The sequence below is a fragment of the Neofelis nebulosa genome, chromosome 13 (assembly GCF_028018385.1).
Source record: "Neofelis nebulosa isolate mNeoNeb1 chromosome 13, mNeoNeb1.pri, whole genome shotgun sequence".
Classification (NCBI taxonomy): Eukaryota; Metazoa; Chordata; class Mammalia; order Carnivora; family Felidae; genus Neofelis; species Neofelis nebulosa.
Genome location: NC_080794.1, coordinates 6,720,138 through 6,736,185, shown reverse-complemented (window position 1 = coordinate 6,736,185; position 16,048 = coordinate 6,720,138). Strand labels below are relative to the sequence as shown.

Below are 16,048 nucleotides of genomic sequence, written 5' to 3'. Positions count from 1 at the left end.
GAATGTTTCCACCACTCTAGAAAAAGCTTTTCATGCCCTTTTCAGGCAGCCCTTCCCCTTCTCCCACTCCAATGGAACCACAGTTGTAGTTTCTAACACCTCAGTGTAGTTTTGCTGTTCTAGAATTTCACGTAAATGGAATCAGGCAGCATGTACTCTCACGTCTCGGATCTTCACCTGTTGTGCGTGAATCAGTAATCCACTGTTTTGTTTCTCATTGGTGTTCTGTTGTGTGGATATACCACCATTCGACCGTCTGCCTGTTGTTTAACCATTTGGCTTTCGTTTCCATGTGGCTAATACAAATAAAGCCGCTATGAACGTCCTTAAAAAAGCCCTTGTGTGAATATATTTTCGTTTTTCCAGGGTAGATATCTAGGCATACAATTGCTGTGTCGAAGGGTAGGTGTTTAACGTCATAAGAAAGTGTCAGACTGTTTTTTCAAAGTGTTTGTACCACTTTTCATTCTCACCAGCAAGGTATGCGAATTCCAGTTGTTCCGTATCTTCTCTGATATTTGGCATTGCCAATCTGTTTGATACTAGTCATCCTGTGTGCACATGAACTAGTATCTCACTGTGATTTTAATTTGCATTTCTGTGAAAACTAGTGATGCTGAGTGCTATTTTATGTGTTCACTGGCTGTTTGTATGACTTCTGTCAAATGTCTGTTTAAGTTTTGTGCCCATTTTAAAAGTCAGGTTATTCTGATTTTTAAAGTTGCAGGGGGGTATCCAGTTGCAGGGGGCTTTGTTTGTTTGTTTGTTTTTAATGTATTCTGGATACAAGTCTTTGTTGGATTACAAATATGTTCTTTGTGGCTTGCCTTTTCATTTCTTAACAATGCCTTTAGAACAGCAGGGGTTTTTGTGTGAATAGCATGTTTTGTATTCTAAGAAATCCTTATCTTGCATCCCAAAGTCACAAAGGTGTTGTTTTTTTTTTTCCCTAGAATCTTTTTAATTAGTATTTTTATTTTGAGGTCTGTGATCCACGTTGAGTTAATGTTAGTGTATGGTGTGAGGCAGGAGCTACAGTTCCTTTCTCCCCCTCCTCCCTGTGTAGTTACCCAGTTATTCCAGCAACATTTCTTCTTAAGAGTCTGCTCTTTCCCCCAGTGGCCTTGGTACCTATGTGAAAAATCAGTTAACCATTTATGTGGAGTTTATTTCTAGACTCTTCTGTTCCATTTATCTGTCATCTGTTCTTTCACTGATACTGTACTGTTTGGGTTACTGTGGCCAATTACAGTATGTCTAGAAATTAGGTTGTACAAGTTCTTCAATGTGGTCTTCATTTTCAAGAATGTTTGACTCTTCTAGGTCCTTTGCATTTCCATATACATGTTAGAAGCAGCTTATTCTGCAGAAATGCTTGGTAGGATTTCAGCTGTGATTGCATTGAATCGAGAAACCAGTTTGGAGAGAATCGACAATGTTGAGTTTCTCAGTCTATCAGCATGGTGTAAATATCTGTTTATTTGAGTCTTTCTAATTGCCCTGCAATATTTTTTGGTTTTTGGTATGGAAGTCTTGCATATTTTTTTGGTAAATTTTTCTGCATATTATTTTTTGATGTTATTGTAGTTTGCATTTAATTTTTTTTATTTTCTGTCATTTGTTGCTCATAGAAATGTAATTGATTTTTGTACATTGACCTTGTGCCCTGTGCCTTTGCTAAATTCACTTATTTATGTTTATTTTGAAAGTTTTCTGTAGAGTCCCTAGGGTTTTCTACGTGCACAATCATATCATCTGTAAATGATAGTAATTTCACTTGTTTTCCAATTTGTATACCTTTTATTTCATTTTCTTGTCTCTTGCACTGGCTTCTAGTACAAAGGTAGGTGGCAGTGATGAGAGTGGACATCCTGCCTTATGTCTGACCTTAGAGAGAAAACATTCAGTATTTCCACCAAACATGATATTAGCTCTAGGTTTTTCTTAGATGCCTTTTATCAGAAAGAGGGAGTTCCCGTCTGTTCCCAGTCTGTTAGAGCTTTATCCTGAATGGATATTGGGTTTTGTCAATGCCTTTTCTGAATCTGTTGAGACCATCATATTATTTTCTTTTAATTCCGTTAATGTGGGTGAATTACACTGATGGTTTCTAAATGTTGAAACCATCATTTGCATTCCTGGGATAAACCCCACTTGGTGGTGATCTGTTATACACAGACACGTTAATCTGTTTATTCTTTGGGGGAAAACACAGTCTGCGTACGTAGCAAAAATATATTCTTTTCAATGGTTAAAGATGGCATAGTTGAAGTTGATATGCAGATATTTATAAGTTTTTTGAAAGAAAATTTGTCCAGCCCAAAAAGGAAGGGTTATCATAGATTTTTTTTTTTTTTTAATTTTTTTTTCAACGTTTTTTTAATTTATTTTTGGGACAGAGAGAGACAGAGCATGAACAGGGGAGGGTCAGAGAGAGAGGGAGACACAGAATTGGAAACAGGCTCCAGGCTCCGAGCCATCAGCCCAGAGCCTGATGCGGGGCTCGAACTCACGGACCGCGAGATCGTGACCTGGCTGAAGTCGGACGCTTAACCGACTGCGCCACCCAGGTGCCCCTATCATAGATTTTTAACCTTGGCACCAGTGTTAATGAGATGGGTGGCCTCTTCAGATCTCCATACCCTTATCAGTAACATAAATACTTCAAGTTGGGTGACTTAAAAGATCCCTTCCAACAAAATTGCTACGTGTTTTCATATAACATTGATAATAATGGTTTCTGATTTCTTCTATACCCTGGTTATAAATATAAGTAGCTTAATTCTGATGTAATGAATAGAAAATTACAATGACTTGTTACCAACACAAGTGTATAAATACTACTTTTTAAAACTCCAATATATAGGGGCGCCTGGGTGGCGCAGTCGGTTAAGCGTCCGACTTCAGCCAGGTCACGATCTCACGGTCTGTGAGTTCGAGCCCCGCGTCAGGCTCTGGGCTGATGGCTCAGAGCCTGGAGCCTGTTTCCGATTCTGTGTCTCCCTCTCTCTCTGTCCCTCCCCCGTTCATGCTCTGTCTCTCTCTGTCCCAAAAAAAAAAAAAAAAAAAAAAAAAAAAAAAAAAAAAAAAAAAAAAAAAAAAACTCCAATATATAAATATATAATTTCCATATATGTTCATACTTTATGAATGTTCTATAAAGTTTTTACTTATTTTGCTGAGTAAAATATGAAGTTTTATTGGAGGAGGTTATACATTTATGAATAAAGCACTATTTAAAAATTACAATAGGTTTGGAGTGCCTGGGTGGCTCAGTCGGTTAAGCGTCTGACTTTTGGTTTGGGCTCAGGTCATGAGCTCACAGTTCATGAGATCGAGCCCCATGGGGGGCTCTGCACTGATAGAGCAGAGCCTTCTTGGGATTCTCTCTATCTCCTTCTCTTTCTTTCTCTCCCTCTCTTTCTGCCTCTCTTCCACTTGCACGCGTGTACTTTCTTTCTCAAAATAAATAAACCTATAAAAGGGGTGCCTCGGTGGTTTAGTTGGTTAAGTGACTGAGGTCATGATCTCACAGTTCGTGAGTTCGAGGCCCGTGTCGGGCTCTGTGCAGACAGCACATATTTGAGTACATATTTTTAAAAATATTAAAAAAAATAAACCCAAAAGGAATTATAATAGGTTTCTTTAATCTTCAGCTGTTTTCTTTGTAAGAGAGTACTTTTTTCTTCCTAATTTTTTTGTAGTATTATCACTTTAATACATAGTACTACATACATGGTTTATCATTGGAATATATAAAATAAGTATTATAAAGACACATCAGGGGCGCCTGGGTGGCGCAGTCGGTTAAGCGTCCGACTTCAGCCAGGTCACGATCTCGCGGTCTGTGAGTTTGAGCCCCGCGTCAGGCTCTGGGCTGATGGCTCGGAGCCTGGAGCCTGTTTCCGATTCTGTGTCTCCCTCTCTCTCTGCCCCTCCCCCGTTCATGCTCTGTCTCTCTCTGTCCCAAAAATAAATAAAAAACGTTGAAAAAAAAAATTAAAAAAAAAAAAAAAAGACACATCAGACCTTTAGAAATATGGCTACATAATTTGTTCACTGGTTTATTCAGCAGACCATTAAGTACCTAGTAAATGCCAGCACCTCTGCTAGATGTAGAGATAAAAGAAGAGAGACGGTCTGTACCAGCACCTCTTAGCTTTTTTTTTTTTTTTTTAACTGAAGAGGCTGTTTTATTTTATTTTAGTTTTTATTTTTTTTTACATTTATTTATTTTTGATAGAGAGACACAGAGCACAAGCGGGGGAGGGGCAGAGAGAGAAGGAGACACAGAATCCAAAGCAGGCTCCAGGCTCCGAGCCATCAGCACAGAGCCCGACGCGGGGCTCAAACTCACTGCGAGATCATGACCTGACCTGACCTAAGTCAGACATCCAACCGACTGAGCCACCCAGGTGCCCCACCAGGATCTCTTAGCCTTTGAAGAGATGGACAAGTTGAAAAAAAAGCAGTGATGACAAAACAGTGTGGAAATATTTGGGGAGTGCAGAGGAGCGGGTCGCGAGGAAATGCTTCTTAGAAATTGGTACCTCAAAGTAGGGATTGGCCATTTAAAGAGGGAGGAAGCATGAGGCCAGAGAAACTGCACATGTAGACCCTGGTGGCTAGAGGAGAAAGAACATATTCAGTGACCTAGCAGTCGTTTAGAGGAGTTAGAACAAAGGCTGTGTGTGTGGTGTTGGCTACTGAAGACACTGGAAGGCAGGGGCCACGTGATGGCAAGCCTTGTCTACCACATCAAGGAGACTTTAGTTTATTCTGAAAATACTGGGGAGGTTTTTCAACAAGAAAATAGGCAATGAAAATTATTCTTCAAGTTTGACAAGTAAGTCTTTGGTAATATTTATTAGCAAGAGTTATTTCAGTAGGAAAATAAGGCGAACTTTTAAAGTTAGTAAAGGTGATAATAGTAAGTCAACTTCAGTTTGCTGCATCTAGGTCTACGGATTCTGTTTACACACACGTCAAGATTTATCCATGCATGATTAGTCCAGCATTAATGAGGGAATAGTGGGGTGCTGATATGCCTGCTTCTTGGAGTAGTGAAAGTATCAGCTTAGCCACCAGACAGTGGTGCTAGCCACAGAGAGTAGGCAATCCATTGAGTTATCTCCCTTTACACCCAGGCTAATAGATAGGAGCAATGACTGTGTCAATTGATTGCTGTGTAACAAACCACATTCCAAAGACTTAGTGGCATAAAACACCAATGCTTTGCTTGTGTTTCTGTGAGTTGGAAGTTCAGGTAGGCTCAAATGGCACCACCACCTTGGCTTCTTGCGGTGTCGTCTGGGCTCATCTCTGAATGTGCGGTCTGTCGGCAGAAGACTAAGGGTTTTTGGATGGGGCTGCTGGCCCGGCTGCCTCAGTTCTCATCCACATGGCTTCTCACGTTTCAGTAGGAGAGACTCAGCTTCTTAACATGGTTGTGCCAGCATTCCAAGAGGGTGAGAAGAGAAGCTGTGAGACGTCACATAACATCACTTCTGCCACGTTCTCTTGGTCAAAGCAAGTCCCAGGGCCAGCCCAGAATTAAGGGATGGGAACATAGACTCCATCATTTCAGAAGATTGTCTGTGGCCACACTTTATCTACCATAGCCCCTTCTCTGGCCACATTTGTTAGCATTCCTCCCACATTCCATCTCTCGCAGGACTCTCAAAGTTTCGTCCCATCATGGCATCAGGCTTGAAGTTCATGATCTCATGATACAGGTCAGTTCTAGATGCAGATGAGGCTTCCAGGTGCAGCACTTTAGTTACCTGTGAACATAAGAGCCACGCTCAGCCATCTACAATGATGATGAGGGACAAGTTAACCACACTAGATGCTTGCATTCGAAAAGGAGAGTGACCAGAGGCATGTAGCGGTCACTGCCCCCCTGAACTCCTGTCAGGCATGTGTTGTCAATGCCCCCTATTCTTGGGACAGGGAATGGTTCTGCCCTACTCCATGATTCTCCAGGACCCTTGGCTCCCTCCTCTGGGGTTTCTTCTCTTTCCCGTAAGACATAGCTTATCATGTGCAGCTTTCTTACCCTGCTTCATGCATGGAGAAAAGTGGCTGTTGGTATTTTTCAATAATACAGCTTTCTTGAAAAATGTAACGGGTCTCCTCTGAATTTTAATGGTGTTCACTACATTCCCCAAAAGCCACATCTATAACTGTTTTTGAGACAGACCTCTCTACTTTGGGCACATAAAGCTTATATGGAATAATTCTCGCAAGATTCCGAGTAGGACTTTTGTCTAGCTGATGACATTTACTAGGTACTACCCAAAGTCTTTCTGGAGTCTTAACAAAGAGTAATACAGCCATTTTGTCACCATTCTTTGCTGTCAGGGAAAGAGGAGCGACACCAGGCACTGGCTGGGCAAACTGTGGCCTGCAGTCCAAAATCCTGCCACCAGTGATCTGTTTTTGGACAGCCCACAAGCTAAGAATAGTTGTGAATTTTTAAAGAGTTATTAAAGGAAACAGAAGAATATGTAATAGAGACCATTTAGGACTCAAAAAGCCTAAGATGTTTACCATCTGGTCCTTTAAAAAAAAAAAAAGTGTGGCACCCATTATAATTCAAGAAAAACTATCACCATAATGTTTGACATCCATGAGAAAAAGCAGCGTGTTTAGCTTCCTGAGACATCAAAAGCATTTGGCAAAGTTAATCCATTTTTCTTAACAAAAACTCAAAAAATAGATTCAGAGGGTGCCATATGCAAAGGGTAGAAAAACCAGTAATATTTTTAGGAAGAAGCTCCACAATAGAATCAGTAGAAGAATAGTTCTTTATGGTTATTTCTGTTTGATATCATGTTTTAAAAGCATGCAATACTGGGGCGCCTGGGTGGCTCAGTCGGTTAAGCGTCCAACTTCGGCTCAGGTCATGATCTCACAGTTTGTGGGTTTGAGCCCCGCTCTGGGCTCTGTGCTGACAGCTCGGAGCCTGGAGCCTGCTTCGGATTCTGTGTCTCCCTCTCTCTCTGCCCCTCCCCCACTTGTGCTCTGTCTCTCTCTGTCTCTCAAAAATAAATAAATGTAAAAAAAAAAAATTAAAAAACATGCAATGGTGAAGTGGAATATGAAAGTAATGACAGCTCAATGTGAGAAAGATGGAGTAACAAAAATGCCATTCTTAAAAGCAATACGTACAGAAAACTCCGGAAGATCACTGTTTCCTTTAGCTATAGCTCTACAGCTAGAAGATAAAAGAAAAAAGATGCTGTTTACAGTACTAATAGAGTCATGTTCTTATATATGTATGTGTACACATATATATTAGAAATAATTATAACACTCTGGCAGAAGGAATAAAGGACTTAACATATATTTCTGCTTATGTCTGGAATATTCAATTTAATTAGCATGTCAAAGTGCCGATTTAAAGTAATACCATTAATACCAATTAAAATGACTCCGGTGGTCTTCCGTCACATTCTGAATGCAATCCAAGCTCTAAGCTTAGCCTGTCATCCTGGGGTCCTCGAACCCCATGATCTGGTACCCACCTGCCTTTGCGACTTGCTGGACATCCGTCTGGCTTGCCATCTCAGCCCTTCCCCTGGCTCATTTGCTCTTTCTCTCCCATCCTGCCACCATTACTTCTAGACGACTAGGGTAGGCAATTAATATTCCAGTCTAAACACTTGAATTGTAAAAGGAACAGCCTGACACCTGGTAGGCACTTAAAATATATTTCTTGAATTGAACTAAAAATGTACCACCCGCATGAGAGTGCTTTTCCTGTTTATTATTGGTATAAACTTTAAAAAGACATGTTGCAGTCATTTTCCCTGCAGAAGGAGAAACATAAAAATGTAAGTATTAAATGAGAAGGGGTGTGATTTCTATAGATCGGACAGTCCAGGAATAGCCAGGCAATGGATCTGTTTATAGCATGTATTGCCTAAATTGCCTAATAGGCCATGTTGAGAACTCTCCACTTGGTTGACGTGAGGCAACACCCCATTCTTCTGGACACTGTGACTAATTAGGACCTTGGGAGAGAAAACCAGAGCTTGGTTTGCCCTAGTTTGCCAGGATGCCTGCAAAATAAGAGAAAACGATTTTATGACTTGCAAAAGGACGGAATTAGATGTGTGGTTTCTTTGGAATTCGAAAGGATAAGTAAATCTGGAAATATGCAATGCCTAGGAAAGTAAGAGGTCCAGAGGATTACCAAGAGCTTCCCCGGTGATGAATTGTGTTAGAAATTATTGTGATTGAATGAAGTCAAGAATTGTTCAGTCACTGTTCTATTGGGCCACGGAGAGGCGAGGGGTGTTCTCCTCAGAATGCACTTCCAGCAGAGATGGCAAAAACCAAAAACCTGCACTTGCCACAACCCCATTCTTTTGAAGGGCCCGTGGTTTCCAAGAACTAATCCACTTGGTGAAATGGGGATACAGGCATGCAGTCCAGAGGGGGAACAGTAAACTTGGGTTGGTGCGGAACAAAAAGCATCACAAAAGAGGTTTAGCTGGGGCTGGGCCTTGAAGGTAGTGAGGGACCCCTTAGCTAAGTGGGAGGGAGTGACAGAAGTTCCAGACAATGTGTCATACCGAGGTCGGGAGGCAGGAATGCCTGTTCACGTAGCGATGAGGATTTGCCAGTGTCCTGTCCTGTCCTGGAGCAAGGGCTGTGGCACTTCACACACTCCTAAGGTTTCTGCAAGCTCTATTAGAATGTGACTAGTTCATCTGCTAAAGAGAAAGACTCAGATTAGGAGGACTCTACAGGAACGATGTGCCCAAAATTGGTTTACATTTTTTTAAAGACCGTATTACACATAGATAACTCCAAACTCCTTCACATGGCCCACAGGCCACCTTGGATCTGGCACTGGCCACCTTGCCAACCTGTGCCCTCCAGCCACACTGGCCCGCTTGCTGGGCTGTGAAATAGCCGAGCTCATTCCCTACCCTTCGTATACTTCCAAGAGCCCTTTTCCTCCAAATCTTTGCGTGGATTCCTTCTTCTGTTCATTTAAGTATCTACTCAAGTGGCCCATCACTCTATAATCCCTGTCCTGTTAATTTTCTTCATAGCACTGCGTTCTGTCTGGAGTTTTCTTATTTGTGCCCATTATTTTCCATCTCCTCTGCCCGAGCATCAGCTTTGTGAGAAAGTGAATATTGTCTTCTTTGTTCACCACTCCATCCAAAGCGTCTGGCCCATGGTAGGGGCTCAGTAAATATTTCCTGATTGAATAATAGAGACATTTAGACAGGAACAGTTCAGCAAGTTGACTGCTGTATGAGAAGTAAATCAGGAACCTGAAATGTAGCTTTCCTGAGGAGGGGATTAGAGAAGGCTTTCCACAGAGGGACTAAAGACCTGCCTGAAGAATGAGTTAGCGTTTGGCCGATGGGGGGACGGTAGTGGACAACTGCAAAAAAAGCAATGCGTGTGAGGCAGGTGTATTGGGGAGTACAGACCAGTAGTGTTCAGGAAACCCTTCGTAGCTGGACATGTGGGGTTGGGTCAGGTGTGGTGGCAGGAGCTGACACTGGACAAGTCAGTAGGAATCATGTCACGAAGGGTCTTCTAAGCCTGAAAAGAAATTCGGATTTTCCCTTTGAAGTATTTCTGAGCCTTTCCATAACCAGGGCACTAGAAGGAACAGTCTGAATGCTGCACCTCTGCTCTTCTCATTCCTTTTGACTCTCAGCCTGTGGCATCTAACTTGCACCCTTATCACTGCATTAATGCCGCCTTTGCTGAGGTCCCTGGTGACTCTCTACTTGATAAATGCTTTTCTGCCATCATTTTATACAACTAAAGAACAACAGCTCTTGACCTGGTTTCCTCTCTTCTCTCCTGAACTGCTCTCTTCCCTTGATTTCTCTTGTTCTACATTTCTTTGGGGGCGCTACTTCTCAGTCTCCTTTCCAGACATCTTTCTCTCCCGCACCTTCTTCACTCTTGAAATGGTGAGCATTCCAAAGCCATCCGTCCACTCTTGTCATTCTTCATGCTCTCCTTAGGAAATCTCCTGTGCCCTTGACTTCTGCTGCAGGGACTCCCAAAAGACTTGGGAGTTGTGTACTTCGCGTCTTTTTCTTAAGCTCCAGATCTATCTATCCAGTCACTTTGTTGCCCAAACCAGAATTCTCCAAGTTCTTTCAGATTTTTCTTTTCTCCCCGCTTCCACCTCATAGATAATCAATTGTAAGTTATTTCAGTTCTTCTTTGCAATTTCTCAATTCTGTCTCCTTTTCAGATTTACTGTTAGCACTTCTGTTTATCAGTATCTCTTATCCAGATTATTGTTTTCCTTGCTTCTAAACACTGATCAATCAATCCCTCTCCCTCCCGCCCCAATTCTGTCCTCTATACAGTGGCTAGAGTGGTCTTTCTAAGAAGCAAATCCGATTATATTACTGTGACTCCCTGCCCACTGACTAAAGTGAGGAATCTGAACTTCATTTGTCAATTCCTTTACTGCCCATGACGTCAGTGTCCAGACTGGCTCTCTGCTTCCAGTCCCACTTCCATACTTCTGACTGGCAATGACTGCTCCTTTTTCTGATCTCCGACACCGAGTATCTGTACCACACCCAGGTACTTATACCACATGCCTTCTATTGTTCTTTAACTGTTTGTGTGTATATATTTTATGGACCAAATGAAGGGACCTTCTCCAGGGCTTGGACCATATCCTCCAGAAAGGGTAAGACAGTCAGTGCTGTGGACATAGTGTGCAGTTGATACATATTCATTAGATTACCTTCACTAATAAGTCTTTCTTTATAGATGTTCTTCATTAATCATGTCAGTTTCTCCTTTTAAAATTGTGTTCTCTGAGTTTTACATTTAACCGCATGAAGACTTTTTGTTTAGTAGCTTCATATTATTGCTTTGCTAATTAATAGGGCTGAACTTTTTCATTTTCACCTAGCACATTTTTTTTTCATAGACGAGGAATTCTTGCAATGTGCATGGTGGTAATAACAGCTATTTGGGGAAAAATCAGCAAGAGTGTGCTAAATACCGTCCAATACTCCTACATTCTTCTGTCATTGGAAAGGTTTATAAATTGAAAAGTATCACAACTTTAATTGGATTTGAGATCAGTTAATTTGATTCTTAGCTTCTCAAATGCAACCTTTTAAGAAAAAAGGAACTTTTGGTTCAATTTAAGACAAAGCACTAGGAATTACATGTCTCGTGACCTCAGAACATGAAGGACTGTTTTGTTTCTAACACAGGCATTGACGTGTAGAGAAGAACTCCTCACTCTACTCCTGTCACTCCTTCCACTGGTATGGAAGATACCTGTTCAAGAAGAGAAGGCAGCAGGTATGTTTCTTATATCACTTGCGTTACCAAAATTCCACTGGGGAAAAAAAGTTCCGTTGAAAAGCTCCTTCTGCCTTGACAGTTGATACAGTTCAAATTCAGAACAGTGTCTATTAGTGTGAGACTTGACATGAGAAGTTCTTTACGCAAACACATTTTTATTTCTGCTCATACAAAAACCATGGTGCTTCTTAGGGGGTTACTCAAATGTAATGACGGTTAGAAAACATATGAGGAAGGAGATCACTTAGCAGAAGGAGTAAATGTAGGTATGCAACCCTGTCTGAGAAATGGATAGTGAAATGTTCAAAAAAAGAAATGAAATTTCCTTCGCTTATTTTAAAGACTGCTTTCTATGACCAGTGCTCGACCAGTGACTTTTGCTGTTTAGTTTAGGGTTTTGTTTTGTTTTAACATTTCTTTGAGAGGGTTAATTGGAAGGAATACTTTGTTTCAAGGCTGGGTAGAATTCTTTCACTAAGGTCAATATCTGTTGTTAGTTTCTGATTTTGAAAAAACTTACACACACACATATATCATATTAAGTGTATGAAACTCCGTTGAAATGTTTCAGTAGAGGAATTACAGTTTTCCTCTTGACCATTATGTGATACGTGGGATATGTGAATTGTGAAATGTTTAGTGATCTCTCAGGATAAAAATAAATCTTTATATATTGGATTTTAATGCCACGTATGCATTTTAATTTCTGATATGAAGCTCTCTTCAGGGGATTAAGGTCTTGTAAGATTGCCATCCTGCTTATTGGTTGATTCACTAACTCTCTGCTCTTACTTACTTCTGATTTTGTAGAATTCACAAATTGTCTGGCACTTAAGATATCTGGTATTCTTTTGGGAAAGCTGTCTTCCTTGCCTGCGTCTTTTGCATCGGTAGAATTTGTCCAACTCCTTTTAATCTCTCCCCTTCCTCTCTTAATTAAGGCCGATATCTTTTATTTAGAGATTGTTATTTATTTGTTCTAAATTGCAACTATATTTTTCACATAGATCTTTCTACATAGCAGTGCAAAGGGAAAGACTGATTTTCTGAACTTTTTAATTAGTAAGGAAGATTTATGCATTTCCCCCAGAGGGAGTTATTGTGCGTGGGCCATGTGCTGGGGCCCTCAGTTCGAGGCACTGAGGACAAAACGGGGATGCCTGTTCCTAGCTCACTGTGAGGCACATTCAGTAATATTTTGAAGAACTCTTTTAACCTCAATCTTTGTGAATAATCTATTATATGCTTTTAAAATAATTTTGGGAAATCTTAAAGTTCTTAAGTTATATCAATAATATAGACTAAGTACTGTTTTTGAGAATATAATATGCCTTTGTTTCTTAATAATGGGACTGTTGAAGGAGATTTGTAATATAATATGAAGAGTAGTGCCAAATCCTAGATAATCTAGAGTCTCGTCTGTTGATGTCAGAGTGTAAAGTATGGTTTTTAAATTAGATTTTCTTCCCTAATTTTGTTCTCCTTTGTTGTGTTCCAAATCAGTTTGTATCCCCTGAACCAGTGCTACCTGGGACTGAGCATGAGAAAAATAATTATGGGGGGAAAGTGATCTGGAGACATAACACATCGCTAAGGGAAATCAGCCCCAGTAAAAATTAACGGAGGAAAAGCTCCTAAAGTGGAAGATAGATAAGAGAATAATCACCTACACAAATTGAGTTTGAAAACATATTAAGGTATTCTAAATTTTCTTTCTTCATTTTATTAGATTTTAATCTGCCGTTCTCAGCTGATATAATCCTGGCCAAAGAAAAGAACTCAAGTTCACAAAGATCTACTCAGGAAAAATTATATTTAGAAGGAAGTGCCCCATCCGGTCAGGTTTCTGCAAAAGTAAATGTTTTTCGAAAAAGCAGACGACAGCGTAAAACCACCCACCGCTATTCTGTAAGAGATGCAAGAAAGACACAGCTCTCCACCTCAGATTCAGAAGCCAATTCAGATGACAAGAGCGTGGCAATGAATAAGCACAGAAGGCCCCGTCTGCTACAGCATTTTGCAACACAGTCTCCTAAAGAAGACCACCTTACAGCTAAACTTGACCACTTAGCAACCAAAGAACGGACTCCTCCCGACACCATGGCTTTGGAAAATTCCAAGGAGATCCTTCCAAGACAGGAGTCAAACACCGACATTTTGAGTGAGCCAGCTGCCTTGTCGATTCTCAGTCACATGAACAATTCCCCATTTGACTTATGTCATGTTTTGTTATCTTTATTAGAGAAAGTTTGTAAGTTTGACATTACCTTGAATCATAATTCTGCTCTAGCGGCCACTGTAGTGCCCACGCTGACTGAATTCCTAGCGGGCTTTGGGGACTGCTGTAATCTAAGGGACAATTTGGAGAGTCAGATGGTTTCTGCAGGCTGGACTGAGGAACCGGTGGCTTTGGTTCAACGGATGCTTTTCCGAACAGTGTTGCATCTTATGTCAGTGGATATTAGTGCTGCAGAGGTGATGCCAGAAAATCTTAGAAAAAACTTAACTGAATTGCTTAGAGCAGCTTTAAAAATTAGAACTTGCCTAGAAAAGCAGCCTGACCCTTTTGCACCAAGACGAAAGAGAACACTACAGGAGGTTCGAGAAGGCTTTGTGTTTTCAAAGTACCGTCACAGGGCCCTTCTCTTACCTGAGCTTCTGGAAGGAGTTCTGCAGATCCTGATCTGTTGTCTTCAAAGTGCAGCTTCTAATCCCTTCTTCTTCAGTCAAGCCATGGATTTGGTTCAAGAATTCATCCAGCACCATGGATTCAACTTATTTGAAACCACAGTTCTTCGAATGGAATGGCTGGTTTTAAGAGAGGGAGCTCCTACGGAGGCCGCAGAGCATTTGAAGGCCCTGATTGGCAGCGTGATGAAAATAATGAGCACTGTCAAGAAAGTGAAATCGGAGCAACTCCATCACTCAATGTGCACAAGAAAAAGGCACAGACGGTGCGAATACTCGCACTTCATGCACCACCACAGGGATCTCTCAGGTCTCCCGGTCTCGGCTTTTAAAAACCAGGTTTCCAAAAACCCATTTGAGGAGACCGCAGACGGAGACGTTTATTATCCCGAGCGGTGCTGTTGTGTCGCGGTGTGCGCCCACCAGTGCCTGCGCTTGCTGCAGCAGGCTTCCCTGAGCAGCACCTGCGTCCGGGTTCTGTCTGGTGTGCACAACGTCGGAATATGCTGTTGCATGGACCCCAAATCCGTAATCATTCCTTTGCTCCATGCGTTCAAATCACCGGCGCTGAAAAATTTCCAGCCGCACATACTGAATGTCCTTAACAAACTTATTCTGGATCAGTTAGGAGGAGCCGAGGTCCCACAGAAAATGAAGAAAGCAGCTTGCAACATTTGTACCGTTGACCCTGACCAGCTAGCCAAATTAGAGGAAGCACTGCAGGGAAGCCCATGGGAGGCTGAACCTTCCCCAAGCCCGTCCAGTCCCTCTCACAGATCTCAAGGGATCCTGCCCAGCAGTGGGTCCGAAGACCTGCTGTGGAGATGGGGCGCCTTAGAGGCTTATCAGAATTTTGTTTTTGAAGAAGACAGGTTCCGTAGTGTGCAGATTGCAAATCACATTTGCACTTTAATCCAGAAGGGCAATGTAATTGTTCGGTGGAAGCTGTATAATTGCATATTTAATCCCGTGCTCCAAAGAGGCGTCGAGTTGGCGCGTCACTGTCAACACCTTAGCATTACTTCAGCTCAGGCCCACGTGTGCAGCCGTCATAACCAGTGTTTGCCTCCGGAAGTGCTTCAGATTTACTTAAAAACTCTGCCTGCTCTGCTTAAATCAAGGTTTGTATGTGCGCGTGGGTGCAGATATTTTTTTCTTGTATGCTTTTGAATGTCTTGACCTTTTATTCTTTCCTAGGATTTAAGTTTAGTTTAACAACAAAGAATGAATGTTCCCATCTCAGGTCAGATTTTTTTTTTTTTTTTTTTTTTTTTTTTACCTTGATTGATTGATTGATCTATTTATTTCATTTTACTGGAGTGGTTATAGGGCAGAGCACAGAGCCATTGATTTTAATTTCTCGGTGGGGAAAAAAAGTGAAGTTTAAATATATCGCTGAGGGGAAAAAAATGGACACAACATAGATATCCAACAGCAGGGGCAAGGTTAAATTAATTAATTTATATTTACTTGATAGAATATTAGTCATTAAAAAGAATGTTTACAAAGAGCTTATAATGTTTTATAAAACATACAAAATTAAAAATATCACCCACTTATTTACAACTTTGTAAAATATGCACATACCTAAAATGCTAATTATTTGTCAAGGCAGTAGATTTAAGGGAATTGTTATTTCTCAAATACCATAGCCACCTTTATTATGTATACAATGCATACAGAAAAATATAGAAAATACAGAAAAGCAAAAAGAAGAAAAATAAAATTACTTAGAATCCTACCAATGAGTGTTTTAGATTTTGTGATTGTCAAGTACTTAAAAAATAATTTTATGAATAAAGCTAGCTTCTGATAGTCTGGCCTTTCAAATTAATGCATATATCATTTTTAAAACGTAATAAAATATAACCTATTGTTATCTTTACAGTCTTTTTTTTTTTTTTAATTTCTGACATTCTGACATTGTTTAAAAAGAACTGACTTTATTCAAAAGTTTTGTAACTCTTTGGTATATTTGTGGACACCCTGGATCTTTGCTGAGCTGATTTATATTAGTTATTACTAGGATTCCAGT

The 16,048-nt window shown here is 40.8% G+C and overlaps 1 protein-coding gene across 7 annotated transcripts in view; it reads left to right on the top strand.

The window, feature by feature from the left end:
• The window catches only part of LYST (lysosomal trafficking regulator), a 250,417-nt gene that overhangs the window by 105,262 nt on the left and 129,107 nt on the right, over positions 1 to 16,048 (top strand). For all 7 annotated transcript variants that reach the window (XM_058696217.1, XM_058696216.1, XM_058696215.1 and 4 more), the window contains 2 exons: positions 11,232 to 11,322; positions 13,055 to 15,134. In XM_058696217.1, coding sequence (XP_058552200.1) covers positions 11,232 to 11,322; positions 13,055 to 15,134 — 2,171 coding nt within the window. The remainder of the gene's footprint in view (positions 1 to 11,231; positions 11,323 to 13,054; positions 15,135 to 16,048) is intronic.